The sequence below is a fragment of the Enhydra lutris genome, unplaced genomic scaffold (genome assembly GCF_002288905.1).
Source record: "Enhydra lutris kenyoni isolate GAN:26980312 unplaced genomic scaffold, ASM228890v2 scaffoldscaffold12, whole genome shotgun sequence".
NCBI lineage: Eukaryota > Metazoa > Chordata > Mammalia > Carnivora > Mustelidae > Enhydra > Enhydra lutris.
In genome coordinates this window covers 56,429,018-56,444,753 of record NW_019154096.1, presented here as the reverse complement: position 1 = coordinate 56,444,753, position 15,736 = coordinate 56,429,018, and the positions used below count along the sequence as shown (strand labels likewise).

Sequence of the window (15,736 nt, the reverse complement as noted above, 5' to 3'; positions counted from 1 at the left end):
TTAGGAGGCGGAGAAGGAAGGCCCCACCCCCAGAGAAAGGGCATTCCCAGGGCCCAGTACAAAAGGAATTATAAGGAGGAGGGAAGAATTCTATAGAGAAACCAACAACACAATCAACTCCACCTGCTAAATCCTTCTTCAGTTGGCTTCCCCTCACCCACCTCCACGGCAACCATGCTAGCCGTCACCCTCTCTAGCTATAGCGACAGTCTGGTCTCCTTTTCCCTGTCTAACCCCCAGGGTGATCAGAGTAGTTTTATTTAATGCAAATTTAATGATATGACTCTCCTACTTTAAATCCTCTCAATGGGCTTACCTCTTTGTTCTTGGGCTATAGAATAAATTCCTTCTCCTGGACCCATCCCCATGCCTGCCTGTCTAGCTGCTTCTCAATACAGCCCACAAATCCTGTATCCCAACCACAATGTCCTTCTCTCTGTCTCTTTCATATACCTTCTTCCCTCGTGTCCCAGAAGCTGTGTGCACAAAACATTCTCCCCTCTCCTCTTCACCTAATTAACCCAGTGCATTTTTGAGATCCTAGCTCATCTGCTTCTGCCTCTCTGTCCTCTCCAAGTTAAATGTGCCTAGTGTAATCCTTGATAATATCATGAACCTCTCCCTCCAAGCACTGATCACCCGTTATATACTCAGAGCCCAGCAGTACCTGGCACACAGCTCCACAAATACTTGTTGAATTCTGATGACATTTTTAAAATCTATCTTATATTTTTAAAATGAAAAGTGGCCAACACTACTCTTTTGGGGGCTGAGTTTTATATTAAAGGTATTCAGACAATAAGTGTCTATGGCACATTGCTCTGTAGTATTCCATCTCCCAAACCTTGTTGCTAATTCTGGATAAATCTGATTGTAATGCATCAGGTCTCCTTAAAGGTTGTGCATCACTAACCTGAACAAAGCCATAGGTGGCCCATGGTAGACACCTCCTTTCCCTACCCTCATCCATCCTCAGTGGGAGAGAGACACATATAATCCAAAATTAACAAATGATACAAAACCAGCAAGTAATCTAAGTCCTTCAAAGATTCAACAGAAATTTTTTTGACCCTAGATTTCTATGTCTAGATAAACCATCAAACCAACGTGAGAGCCAAATACATTTTTGACATGTCAAGAATGAGGAAACAAACAAACTAAGGCTCAAGCACTTGGTGGCCATACAATTTATCATCCAAGCCAGGATCTTCTAAGAATTAAAAGAAATCATTATATCTGTATCAGGACACAGGAATAAGCCAGGACATTACTGTACCCTGTCTACAAAAAGAAAATAAAAATGAAAATCAGACCCCAAGAGAAGAGGAATGGAGCCCAAGAAACAGAAGTGACTAACGCAGGAGTAGAACAAATAGAAAAGAGTAAATGGCAACAGGAAGGCTGACTGAGAAAGAAATCAGTACAAATTAGAACATCCAATAATACAACTAAGATGCTGGAATATCTTAGCACAATGGTAAAGAAGCAGATGTCTCTTCTGTCTAGGAGGAAGATAAAACAATTAGAAATGCAAGACAAAACCAAAGAGCTATATGAGAAAGTTATAGCCCAAACTACTCACGTGGTAGAATCCTGAGCAACTGTCAGAACATAAAATCATCTTCCTGATCTCAAAGCTCGGGACGCTTCTCATCACATCACACAGATCTGGTTGTGAGGACTGTCAACCAGACTACTTGACTGTATTATCAATAATCAAACAAGCATAATATTCTCAATATTCTCAATATTTTACTGGTTTTCATTCACTGTGGTCTAGATTATATCTGATGCATTTCCTAAGCATCTCACTCTATTCTCTGTTCTCTAACATTCTCCCAATAGGAGTTTCCCACACTCAAGACTACATGCTTTTGGGGGGGTCCAGTCTGCATCACCAGATATTAGAGCAGATGCTCCCCAAATACTTCCGATTATCTGAAAGGAATAAGACTGAGCAATCAATCCAGGTCAAGTCCTGGAACAAATGTTTTTTTAAACATCCAAATGACACTCCCATCTGAGAATTTTATTATATCAGATGTGACTTGAAATAAATTGTACGTCATGCCTGGAATAAGAAGCCTGAGGTTTTTAACACCATGGTATGTGTACTAATGGAAGTGGATCACTTCTGCTGGGAGAAGGCAAAACAAGATGGTTGGTGCACATGGTCTCAAATCTGTTGTGGGAAGATGTCTGGCTGCTTAGTAAAGGAGAGGTAAGGTGAACTAACACATTGAATGCATATCACCCCTGTTCATATTGCTTTGAGAAGTGTTCTTTTTCAAGTGCTTCCAGGTGCCTTATGTCATTATTTAATGGTGACATAAAGGGAGCAAGTAGGATTGTCCCCATTTCGCACGTAAAGAAATGATTGACCTAATATCACATCTACTTTGTGCTGAGATGGGCCTGCCTCAATTTATGCAACTCTTCCACTTTATAGATAAAGAATCAGAATCCCAGAAAATTCAATGCCTTAATTAGCATCACACTATGCAAAGAAATGAATGAATGAATGAATGCATGCTCACCAGCCTGGGTAAGACCAAATTTATGCACGCTTGAAAGAAACATTTTCCAGTATTTTTATCATCATTCTAGACTCTTTCCTTACTAATGCACCTATTTTAAAAAAAACAATTTTTATTCATAGACATATACTGAAGAGTCTTTATTCCCTTACACTTAAGAAATGGTGACCTGGCTGAAGACAGTTAGTGTACATCAGAAACCAAATCTAGGGGTCTCAGCTCCCAAGCCAGTAGTCTTTCCAACATAATACATGCTGAACATAATAAAGGCAATAAAGGCAAGCTCAGCTGCTCCCTGCCCAAATCCTGACCATATCTTAGAAAAAGAGGAATTGCTCCCATTCCCAGGCAGGACATCATCTGCCAAGATGATGGTAGAGGAAGCCTCTGTGTATTATGAAGACCCCACACAGGCTCTGGGGTGACATGAGGCTCCTCATCCTTGAGAAATGACAGGTAACATTAATTTGGAGATGTCATTCCCTCCTCAGAGTCCCAGCACCATGTTCCTGCAATTCAGTATAACTCCAGCATGGGCTCCTTTCTTCTGGTGGGGGCCAACTCAAAAGGAGGACCCTCGCAGAAGTAGGGTGAGTGATTTCATCTCCCTCCCCACAGCCAATACCTACCATGGGAGAACCCTGAGCAGGCTTTTAGAAGAGTCTGAGGGAAATTCTTGGCTTGGTGTGATGGTTAAATTTATGTGTCTATTTGACTAAGCAGTGGGGTACCCAGATATTTGGCCAAACATGACTCTGGGTGTATCTGTGAGGGTGTTTCTAGATGAGATTAATATTTGAATCAGTAGACTGAGTAAAGCCCATCGCCCTCCCAATGTGAGTGCCCTCGTCCAAGCCATGAGGGATTAATTAGAATAAAAAGGCTAAGTGATAAATAATTCTTTCTCTCTGCTTGACTATCTTCAAACTGGGACACTGGTCTTCTGCCCTCAAACTCAGACTCAGACTGGAACTACAACATCAACTCTCCTGGGTCTCCAGCTTCCCACCTACAGATTTAGGACTACTTGGCTCCCGTTATAGTGTCTGATAATTCCTTATAGCAACTTCTTTTACCTACATATACATCATATCCTATTGCTACATATCCTACATATATATATATATGTATATATATATATATTTATACATATCCTATTGCTTCTCTTTCTCTAGAAAGCCCACACTAACACACTTGGAAATATCCATGGTATCTTCATTTCCCTTCCTCTAGAAACATACCCTGAAACGAAGACTTGAATTCAAGTAGCTTTTCTGGGAGGTGACCCCAAGAAATACTGTTGGGGTGGGGACATGAGAGAGGGATGGGAAAGTAGCTCATAAAGCAAATAAGTTACCACAGTAGGCAAGTGGGGTTTAATCCCAGTGGAAAACAAGTCTCAGATTTACTCCACCCCAAAGTGTAAGGGAGTTGGGTGTTTATCCACCAACTTCCCCTGGTCTTTGATAAGTGGCTGCTCTGTATCCCTTGATGGGAATAAATTCCCTGACACTGATCAAAGAGAGTTCCAGTGGGCAAACAGCCCCTGGTACTGGTGGTTAGAAGTCAGGCCAGCATGCAGATAAACACCACGTGCCAAAGGGATACGGGAAGGGAACCAACAGATTTGCTGCAAATGGACAGACACTCAACCTACCCCACTTCCTGCCTAGGCAAATCATGAGAACATTCTTAACCAACATAATAGCCTATGATACTAGACCCTTTACGTGCACTGTCTCTAAGCTTACCAACAATCCAATAGTTCACCATTATCCCAACTTAACAGCCAGTGAAACTGAGGCTCAGAGATCTGTTCAAAGTCATGTTGCTTGGGGATCTTCTCATAACCCAAAAGACATTTCAGGGTCGTGAGAAATCTTCCAGTCAAAAATTTGCTTTCGAGTGTAACATTGACAGGACCAGTGATATGCGCCACTCTTTTGCCTCTCAAAATAGCTTCCTCTACCTACCACCACCCTGGAAAACACATTTCTCTGCATCTCCAGTTTTCTGGTTCCGAGACTTTTATTGTAACAAGTCCCTCCTCTACATGAAATCACATTCAGATAGGGCGCCTTCAGCTACTTTTCGAGCCCTGAAAAAATGTTCAACTCAGTAATTGTTCTCCGTCTCCCACTGAGAACAGATTTGAGAAAGAAAAAGTTTGTTTCTGAGGCAGGAGTGTAATCCTTAACCTGACTCTAGCCATCTGGAAGAGAAACTGCCGACCTCACCAGAGACGCCACGAAGACTTGGGCACTACCGAATCGGGCACGGGGGATCTGAGCCCTGGTGAGAGAGAATGGAGATGGCCAGGGGTGCAGGGCCTAGGCCTGGGGAGCAGCAAGAAGAGGCCTCCGCATCCCTTCAAGACACTCATTCTTTTCCCAGACAGCTTTAAGTATTTAAGAAAGTATTTATCCGTTCAACTCAGTAGGCTTCTACTAACTGAAGCAGCTTGTGCACATCACGTGGGCGCAGGAAGCAAAGGGGCCCAGAGGGAGAAAACGCACAAGAGACAGGAGAACCAAGCCTGAGCACCACTTCCTGCTGAATATAATTCTAGAGTCTTCACTGTGTCAGTGATGGGTCGAATGACTGCAGAATGAACAAAACACCCATTTCCTTTTTTTCTGTGGGGAGCGGCTGAATGATCAACCACCCAGGACTGAAATGCCCTGTGGCCGATCAACACGCATCTATGGGTCAGCAAACACCCCCTCCCACGATGCACCTGCAGGATGAAGTTTCTCCTCTTCTCTCCTTTGGGACAATTCCTTGTGCCGCATTGTTTTTTATTATTTCCTCCTATTTGTTTTCACTTCTTTCCCAGGGCAACACTCCCTCTAGTGTCTGTGGAGGGATCTCGGGTTCCAGTCTTGGTACATAGGGTGCAGGCGGGAAGGGAATACGAGCCTGATCTTGATGAGTAGAAATCACTACAAAATAACTAGTGGCTTGGTCAGTGTGATATTTCTGGGAAGGAGGCTGCAGATATTCTGCAGATAGTTCTGGTCATGGCTAGTCCCACTTTACACCAGGCACGAAGCAGAGAGAGCCAGGAGATCAAGAGGAGGAGCAAAGCTGAAACACTGAGGTCTATCCTATGGTTTCCATGTAGATGAGTCTTTGGCCCTGCAGGCTCTATTTGCCACCCAGCCTGCCAGCAGCCCATGGTTCTCCTACTTTCCTGAAGCTACACATCTCACTCACTTCCTTCAAGAAGTCTTCTGAGGTTGGCTGTGAGGTCTAATTATGGATGCCCAAGCCAAGAGAGGCTACTCTTCACCTGTCTGGGCACCTTCCTTAACCCTTCAATGAAATCCCGCCCTAAATGTCCAACATATAAGCGGTTCATTAGTGTGATCTTTTCTTTAATTTCTTTTATTTTTTTAATGGCTTTTCAGTGTACCAGAATTATTATCGTGATCTTTAACCTTGTTCTAACTATGTGACTCTAACCACTTCTACTACAAATTCTGAAAATGAATTTCAAAGGCCCCAGTCATTCGCTTCTCTATCTCTTCCACTGTCTGTGTCAGCACAACTCAGAGAGATATCACAGAGACTCATCTGCCTGAGGACCCCAACGGGAGGTGCCTGAAGTGAGCATCTCCCGGAGGGTCTGGCCAAGGCTTTGCCATCGGTTCCCTGGAACACCTGGAGCAGGAACCTCCTTCCTCCACTTCAATGTTTCCATCTGAAAACGAAGGGAAGGCTGTTTCCCATATAAAAATAACAACCAAAGCAAACCGCCGAAATGGAGGGCTTACCACAGGCCTGACACCTCTTTTAAGCACTTTGCCATGTTCATGATCTCACTGAATCCTTCCAACAGTCCAATACGAGGGGGACTATTAAGACCCATCTCTTTTTATAGAAGAACAAACAGTGAAGAAAGAATAACAACTTGCCGGCTCTTCCACAGCTAGGAAGAGACAGAGGCAAGATTTGAACCCAGGCACCTGGTTCCAGAACCCATGCTGTTCTTTACTATACAACTGCTCCCCCAAAGTTCTGAAGAAGATTGCATTTGTGAGAATACACCCCCCCAAGTATGAATTCACACCCAGACCAAGTAACCCACAATGTGCAGCCTAAAAGGATCCTTGATTGCCCTATCTAGCTCTATTTCCAGTTTCCCCCCTAACCTGGGTTCTTATCCAGTGGGTGCCAAGCAACAGGCCCCCCACGGAGCAGCAGGCAGTTCTGCTGGCCATCAGTCCTGTGTGGTCAGCCCCACTGTGCTCCAAGTTCCTCTCATCTCAACCCCGTGGGGACGGTTTCCTCTGCTCCCCAGCAAGGAGTTAACAGCAGAAAGCTATTTGCGCAATCCTGAAGTTCTTAGACTCCATTACTTTTTCCAAATTTACTATAGCACATTTATTAGCGTACTCTAAAGAAAAGCATTTCCATAAATAATTAAACCCCAACTACACTGATCAAAATAAATGAGCAAAATGTGCCTGGAGATGCAACCAGGCTTGTTCACTCACTAACTCGAACAACGAGGTGACTCATAAGAGGCCCCCATTAATGACAGTTAGGAAGATACAGCTTGTCCGACTTTGAGGAGTTTGGTATTTATGGTGTGCAGTGGCAGGTGGGCGGGATGGATGTAGGACATGGTCAGGGAATCAGAGGGACACACCTAATCCTGGGCCTCTTTGGGTAGCCTCATATACATTTGTACTTAGCCTCAGTCTATCCTACCTATACAATGGGCAGCATCCTACCTCCCCTGAGCAAAAATGCATAAAATCCTCTTGGAAGAAAAATGGCTTATAAGCCCCAGGAGAAAGGAGAAACCTGGGAGTGAGTAAGGGATGGCTATACAGAGAAAAGGAATAGTAGAGTCCAGACCACAGGATGCCATGTTTCTGTCTGAGCCTCTCACCCCTCATCTCTATGCAGAATGAGTTGATGAAGACAATTACCCATGTGCACCTCTATCCTTGACATTCTGTGAGTCTCAGTGCTGTAGTACCTCCCCTAGGGACCCTCTGTCCTCTGAGCTCATAGCCTGAAATGACTGCTTCACAATTAACCACACATCCCCCATGGCTTCTACCTTGGTGTCATGTGTTATTCAACTTTACTGAGAGCAATCTCACATCCAAAGCACATTGGAAGGACCTTGAGGCAAATGCTGTCTGATCCTTGTTTGTCTCTCCCTCCACCGCACCCCTACCAGCCCCACATTGCCCAGAACACTGCCGCACGCATAGGAAACACTCAGCAAATGGCTGAATATCTTCTGTAAGTCTATCTGATCTCCGACGTCCAAGAGGAAGCAGCCAGGATTACTGTCCTAGTCCCTATTTCTATCTTCTCACTTAGTGGCATAGAGATGCCTCCAGATCTTGGGCTAAAATTTATATATGAAATAATCAACCAGGTATATAAACTCAATGCTGTTAAGAAACAGTGTCAGCCTGTCCTTTCCATGCAGCTGAGGCATTGCCTGGTTCCCTGAAGTCAGTTCAGCGAGTGTGTACTGAGCCATGGGACAAGGCCTGTGCCACATGCCAGGAGGAGAAGAGCAAAACTCACGCTGTGGGGTGGGGGAGGGGTGGTTGTAGTTATTTCACCCTCACCCCTCATCCCTCACCTCGAAAACACTCACAAATTAATACAAAATTAAAATAAACAAGGACTCAACTAAATCACAATTCTGTGTGTGGTACAGTCTTTAAATTCTCTAATCAGGAAAAAGGGAAACAAATGCTCCTAAGGAAAGTTCTGTAGAGACACCGCATTTGAATCTAGAGCAGAGCTATGAAACACAGGGGCATCTCAATAGAGGAAGAAGGGCAATCCAAGTGGAGAAGACCTCAAGGGCAAAGGCTCGTAGTCAGCGGAGCTTGGGACAATGAAAGCGCTTCCTTGGCTAGAGTGAAGGAACCCAGCATGAAAGAGTCAGACAGAGAGGCAGAGAAGTAGACCCAGGACATACGCAGTGAAGGGCCCTGAACGCCAGGCTAAAGGACTTTGGATTTGAATCCAAGAAGGTGAAGGCACTGGAGCTGGGAGGTAGACACACTCCCTGAAAAACGCCTGGTTACAGTAACTGTCAAGTGATGGAGAACCCAGGAATGAAATCACTGACATCCCAAGGGACAAGAACTTCTAATTCCTTGGTCGCTTCCGCTCAAGAAGACTTGAGGCTGTCACTCTTCACCCACTTGGTGGAATAAGGCTGAGTCCCTCCTCCATGGGAGGCAGAGCCCTCTTATCTTCACTCACTGTGGGCAAAACCAGAGCACCATGCAGACCCTTCTCTCTGTCATCCCCCACACCAGGAGATGAGCATGGCTTGTCAGCTTCCACCCACCCCCTCCCCCCATGCCGGTTCCTCCCACCCAAGGTGGCAGGCTGATGCTCACATCCCATATTTCCACCTCCAACTCCATAAGACCCCTTTCCTCCCAAGCTTGCTGAAAAATGACCCTTCGACGTTTTCCCGCTGTAAGGAAAGTCTCAAGCCTGCCCAGAGGCCAAAGAAAGCAGGAAATCAACAGGTGAGTCAAGCCACCAGCCCTCAGATGTACCTAGCCTTGGATGAACCCCTGGCACAGCCCCTAACTCAGCAGGTCTGGCTCTGTGCACCTCTCTGCTCCTTAAGGGGTGATTCAGGCCCCACCCATCATCCAGTTCCAAAACTCCCCAGTGACAATAAGAGATTTACACAGCCTGAGGAAAAAGCAGTTCTCCCCTGTGCCCCCTGAGCCTTCTTGCCACTGGAGCCACAACCCGCCCCCCCTTCTCTTAAATCCAACACAACTGAGGAAGCCACTTCCCAGCACTCCTTCTTTGCCAACTACCAAGCAAGTTCCAACCACTGCATCTCTGCAATCATTAAATCAGACCTCCCAATTAAGGAGTTTGCAAATTCTGCTCACCTTGGAAATCACCACAGGATCTGAGAAGCAAATTACACCCTGTAACCCAGCCATCAGAAGAAATGCAGAGCAGACAAATAGAGACAAATAGCCTGAGTCCAGACCCCTCCTCGCCCCACCCCACCCCCAACCCCAGGCCAACAGTGACTGTTCTGTCCCAGCTCCATCCCAAAGGAAAGGCTCCCCTTGTAATATTAATTAAAAACAGATTCTTTTTGGCAAACCCCGGAAGAACAGTTTCAGTGGCAGACTTCTTTATTAAGCCTCTGAGAAGGCAAAATGCATTAAGATATTGTGACACAAGAATTGTGAGCAGGGAGGATGAAGGCGAGACAATCCAGCCAAAAGCCATTTGAAAAATCTGTTTGAGAGCCACAATTAGCTGCTCCAGTGAGTGAAATACAATCAATCTGATCAAAGCTGTCACTATTTTGCACATTAGGAGTAAATATTTTAGAACACAGTCCAGCTGAATTAGTTAAAGTTATGAAATCCCGCCTGGGAACATCTGTGTATTCCACCTCCTGGAGTGCTAGGGAAGGGGTATCCGGAGAGGACCGGGAATCATCAGCATCCCCTGCTTCTCTTCACCAAGGTGCATTGTTGGGCACATTAATTGAAAAGTATCTGGCAAGTCATTCCAACCAGACACACACTGCAGGGGTAGAAGCCTGCAAATCGTGCTCCACTGCCAGTGAGCTGCTGGCAAGAAAGGGGGGTCAACGAGGGAGACATCAGCATTCTCAGCTCAGCACCAGGAAGGGGGATTCCTGGCCAGGGTTACTCCAAGGAGGAGGGGGCATGGAGAAGTGGACCGTCGCCTTCACAACTTTCCAGTCTCCAGAGCCATGCTTTGCCAATTCACAGAGCAAACAGAAGGCATCCTCCTTCATTGGAAGGAGAAGGGCAGAATGATGTTTCTTTTTTCTGTTTCCCTGCATGCCCTGGGGATGGAACTCCCTCTGGGTGTTTGTGAAACACTCTCTTGCCCCTTAATCACCAGGAGCCCAGCTGGAGACTGCCAGAGAGAGGATGGCAAATGTCCCTCTAGAGGAGAGGTTCCAAGCTCAAGTCCCCTCACATCTCCCCAGAACCTCTGGCAGGGCAGTAAGGGTCAGAGAGGGATCCAGTCTCCAGCAGTTTCTTGACAGCTCGTGGCTCAAGCCTTCTGGGCACTTCCTTCTTTGCCCCCCAAGCTATCTGACCACAGTTCTTGAACCAAAGTGAATCCATGACTACAGCCTTGGACAAGGATTTCCCTCTGCCCCCTGACATCCCTGGGCACACCTGGACAAATGGAGCAGACCATGTCCAGCTCTGCATGTCAAAATGTCAGAGTGGACTTTGATTTCAGTTATATGGACTGACTGAAAACCCTCCCCCAATGGGAATTCAAGTCAAGGATGAGGTCCCCCAAAGGCACTTGGAAGGAGGCCAGGAAACCCCAATGTGTTCACAATTAAACTGGTGGCCTTCCCAGAAAAGGACATGTTTAGTGCTTTGAAAGTCAGAAGAGAAGAGGGAATTCTCTTTTCATGCCAAAAGAGCCTAGTGCCAGGATATCTCCCTCCACTTTGAAACCAATGATGAGGGAAGCTTCCAGAAAGTTCATCATCCCCATCACTCCTCACCCTTTTATTTTATTTTTTTTTATTTTATTTACATGATATTTACAAGATGCTTTTATTTACAGCATCTTCTTTCGTTGTCTTCAGGAAAGGGGGACAGGGAATAAAACCAACTTAGTAATGTTGCAGATACTGGTTTCCCCGTTCTTCCCACAGGGTATTTCCTTAAAGTCTCTCAAAGACAGGACCACATGACCATGTTTCCCCCTCTTCCCTCAGAGCAGCACAGACCTGATCCTCAATGAAGCCTTTCCTGCTGATACTGTCTATACAGTATGGTCCCAGGAGGTAGTGCCTCTCCCCCAGAAAGGAAGGACAGGACAACAAGATGGGGTCCCTGTACCCAACGTGTGTTGCCTTGTCCTTTGCTTGGACAGTTAAGACTGGCCAAGAACACAACCAGTAAGCATCCTGAGAGCTGTTCCTGGATTGCCCAAATCTCACTGCTGTCCCTAAGGGCTCCAAGGCCAACAGGTCCATCCCCACCCCCAGGAGCTTCTGCCCCTCTTTCAACTATAAGCCATTTCCCCTGGGGGGTTGGCTAGGGCTAGACTTGTCCCCTCACTTCCTCTGCTGCACATCTGCCTGGAAGATGACCAGAGATGGCCATGCACATGTTACTGTTTGCAAAAAGGATCCTCTTTAAAGTGCCATCGATAAGTCAACACACGAAAAAATGATCCATAAAATTAAAGCACAGACAGAAGAAAACTCTTTAGGCAGAGTGAATTTATATTGTCCAAATGTGACAGTAATAAAGTCATAGATATGTGAGGACAGCACCGCCTCCTCCTAGACATACATTCACTTCCACACATTCTTCTTGCCCAGTGTGAACGTGAACACATACACACACACACACACACACACTTCCTCATTATCAAACTAAAACTTAGTTGAGATTCACACCACCTGCTGTCAGAGAATTCCCTCTCCGTCTCTCCTCTGGGGACTTGCAAGTCTTCAATCACCCATCCCTGCCAGGGCACGCCATACCCACCCCCTCCCCCTGCCCAGAGTTGTGCGCTCCGAAGCCATGGAGGTCTTCGATGGAGGCAGATGACGCCAGCCACTGCACCGCTGGGGAGCCGGACCGCACACATCCTTCCACCCCGGCCTCTGTACCCTGCCTGGGCTGCCCGCCCCGTACTGTGTGTCATAAGAACCAGGAAATCTGCATGAGCAGCGCCAACGTCTACGCTCTGCGGACTCGTGGCTTTCCTGTTATTCACTCCTTACCCCTGTGACACCCCCAGACCCCATTTAAAATAAGGCTAGAATTTTCCAGGGAAATCTTTAATGCCAATCATAAGAGAAACACAAAGGGGAGGGGCGGTGCTTTCCGATCAAATGAGTTCCCCAAATCTGCCTATAGACATCCATCACCCTCCAGACCCTGCCCAGCGGCGGGTTCTGATTTGATCCGGAGAGCCAGAGAAGCGGAAAGGATTTTTGCAAGACTGGCTGAAAGTGGGGGGCCGTGGACAGGAGGTAAGTGGGGGCAGATCGCGGGAGGCCGCCCCCCCCACCACCTCCGCCAGAGACCGCAATACCAGCCGTTTCTTGGCGTGGCTGCACGGCGTTGGGGCCTGGCTGGAGGCACGCTTTGCCGGCTGCAGTAGCTGTCCGGGCCGCCGGTGCTCCGAGCCCGACGCCCCGCCGCCAGTGCTCCGGGGCCGCCGGAGTGGACTCAAGGGCGCCACCTGTCGGTACAGCTGCTCTCCGGGGAACCCGGCCGCAGAGAGAAAGCGGGTGGAGAGGTGCGCAGAAAGCACAGGGACCCAACTCCTCTCCGGGAGCCGTTTGTGCTGTGGGACGCAGCGGCCGAGGCGAGTTGTTTTTTGTTTTTGTTTTTGTTTTTGTTTTTGCTCAGAGACTTAGGTGTGCTGGTGCATGCGTAAGGGTGAGGGGTGAGGAATGGACGGTGAATTTCACTTCACGCTTTAAACTTTTTTTTTTTTTTTTAAACTGCCTCTGCTGTAGTTTTCCAAGCAGCTGCCTGGGTTTCGAAGGGGGCTCAGCATGACCTGAAGGCCCGCGCTCGGGCGGACTAGGCGCAGCCTCCCCCCGGGCTGGGAGAAAGCGCGCCTGGAGCAGAAAGCAGCGACCGTAAGGCCGGCAGGAGTCTGGGGGTCCGAGCGGTCTCCAGCTCCTGGGTTCCCTTTCAGTTGAGTGGAGGGCAGAAGGGGGGAAGCTTGGCGGTCGCAGGAATCCGTCAGTTCGCCAATTCAGGCCGCGTCCTCACCCACGAATCCAAGCTCCCGACCGGAAAACTGACTCCCAGGGCCGAGTACCAGGGAAAGGGACCACAGATCCCTCCCCTGCTCATCTTTAAAACACTTCCCCTCTCCCATCCGGGCGGCCCCAAATCTAGGGTCTCCAGCAAACAAACGTACACTCCATCTTACAACAAACTCCGCTAACCTGTTGGGGGCGTGGGGGAAGCCGGATGAATCTGTTCTCTCTACAAGTCAGGACGCCCCCGCCTCTGCCTCGACCCTCGAGCAACTATCTGTCCCCGGTTCCCGCCCTCCATTCTGCCCTGCTGTCAGGAGACACACAGATCCGCCGCGGGGCGGGTACTCACACTGCTGTTGTGTCCCGACCAGTGCACCATGGCTTGATTGTGGGCCGAGTCCCCGGTCAGCGCGAACGAGGTGCTGGGCAGCCGGAGCTCTTCGGCCGCCGCCCCCCCGGTCCGCGGCGCCTTCACCTCCTCCCGGAGACCCTTGGCCACAGGGCGGCTTCCTTTGGAACCATCGGCCAAGGCAGTGGCCCGGGCGTCCCCACGTTCCAGGGCACTGGGGGGTTGCTCCCGGCGACTCCTCCTCGCGCCGCCAGGCTTGCCCGGAGCCGGGGTGCCTGGTCCCCACCGCGCGCCTGCCGGCGATGGTCCCCCGGCTTCTCCCTGCTTCTTTCCAACGCTGCCGCTGCCGCCGCCTGGCTGGGGCAGAGGCTCTGGTCCGGGCCGGCGCCCCAGTGCGGCGCCTCTCCGCGCCGTCACCAGCTCCTCCGGCCACTGGCTTACCACTGCCCGCGGGAAGAAAGGAAGAAGCGCCGGCGGCCGCGAAGCCGGGGCCGCAGGGCGCCCAGGACCGCCCGTCGCGCCCCAAGTGATCTCGGCGCCGGCCAGGACCCACGTCGACAGGAGCAGGAGCCCCGTCCGGGCGAGAGGCGCCCCGGGCCAGCCTGCGGGGCGCTCGGTGCGCGCTGCCTCCATCCCGCTGCGGCTGCCGCGGCTCGGGCTGCCGAGAGTGTGGCGCCCGCCGAGGTGCGGGTCCGGAGCGGGGGGTGTGCGCGCGCCGGCGAGCCAGCGAGCGAGTGTGTGTCGGGGGGAGTGGGGAGGGGGCGGCCGGGAAGGAGGTGGCTCGGGCTGGCGCGCCTCGCGGGTCCTCTCCACTCTTCCCTCCACGCTCTCGATCGCTCGCTCTCTCTTCCGAAAAAGGGTGATTCCAACACCCGGGAAAAATTAATAAATGCCCCCTCGGTGCTTTTTCCCCCTTAAAACAAGACCCCCCCCCAAATCTTCCTCACCGAGCTCCTCCAGAAATTTTGTTAAAAGGAGTGTTCAAAGGTAATGAGAAAAATCCTCTTTTAAAACATGAAAATCAAACCGGATCCAGGAGGAGGGGCTGGCGACGGACCCCAATCCAGAGTCTCTCCGAAATCCAGCCTCCAACCTGCTCCCGCCGAAGAGTTGGGAGCCGCTTCTGGCCGCGTTTGGGGGTTTACTCTTCCGGCCTGTTGTGGGGAACGGGAGATGGCGTGCAGGGAGGGGGGGGGGTCTCAAGGGAGGAGGAGGAGTAAAGTGTTTTCAGCGCCAACTGTTCGGGTTCGGAAACCGAGGAGGAGACCAGAGCCTTCGCGTGGGGAGGCAGCGCGCGGAAGCCGAGCGCGGGATGGACCCGGGACTCCGCTGGCTGCTCCCGGGCCCGCCCCCCCGCCGCCCCCCCGCCCCTCAGCCCCTCAGCCCCTCACGGCTTGCGCCCCCGCCCGGTGCGGGGGCGCGGGGACTGCGTGCGCGCGCGTGCGTGCGCGCAGGCGTGAGAGGGTGAAGCGAGGGGTGCGCCAGGGGCTGGCTGGCGGGCGGGCGGGCGCCGCAGGGTGGGGGCACCTGGCGGAGCCCGGGGCTGGTTCGGTGTGCGGGGGCGCGCGGCTCTGTGCGTGCGCGTTTGCACGCGTGTGTGTGCGTGTTAGTGTGAGCCACGGGGCGTGGGGCAGGGAGGGGTCCGCTCGGGCCGTGGGCGCGCGCCGATCACGCACGGGCTGTGTTTGCATTTCCTGAGCCTGCGAGTCCTCAGAAAGGCAATATTGAGAAGGCAGACCGCCCTGGGTAGCCCCCTCCTCCTGACGCTCCGCGCACCCATGCTCCCCCACCGCGGGCGGATGGAACCTGGTTATTCCTTAAGCCTCCTGCAGGGCGAGGGGAGAGCAAAGGGAGGCGCCGGCGGCCGGGTCAGGGGATTGCCAGCTCTCCCCCGATCCACGGCTCTCCTTCCTGGGACCCTTGGTAGGAGCTTAGGAAAGACAGTGGCGATCGGTCGTTCCCACGGCGGGGGCGGAATCCAGCCCCCATCTTCTAGCTTGAGACTGAGGTCGTGCCCTCATTCTTCCTAGATTCGTTTCTGAGCGGGCTTAGTTGTTCCTTCAAAGCGTCGACTGCCCC

General features: G+C 50.3%; 1 protein-coding gene across 1 annotated transcript in view; it reads right to left on the bottom strand.

The window, feature by feature from the left end:
* Positions 1-14,290, bottom strand: part of LOC111145125 (sortilin related VPS10 domain containing receptor 3) — a 584,701-nt gene extending 570,411 nt beyond the window's left edge. The window contains exon 1 of the mRNA XM_022499799.1: positions 13,658-14,290. Within this exon, the coding sequence (XP_022355507.1) occupies positions 13,658-14,290 (633 nt within the window). The remainder of the gene's footprint in view (positions 1-13,657) is intronic.
* Between the last annotated feature and the right edge of the window lie 1,446 nt (positions 14,291-15,736).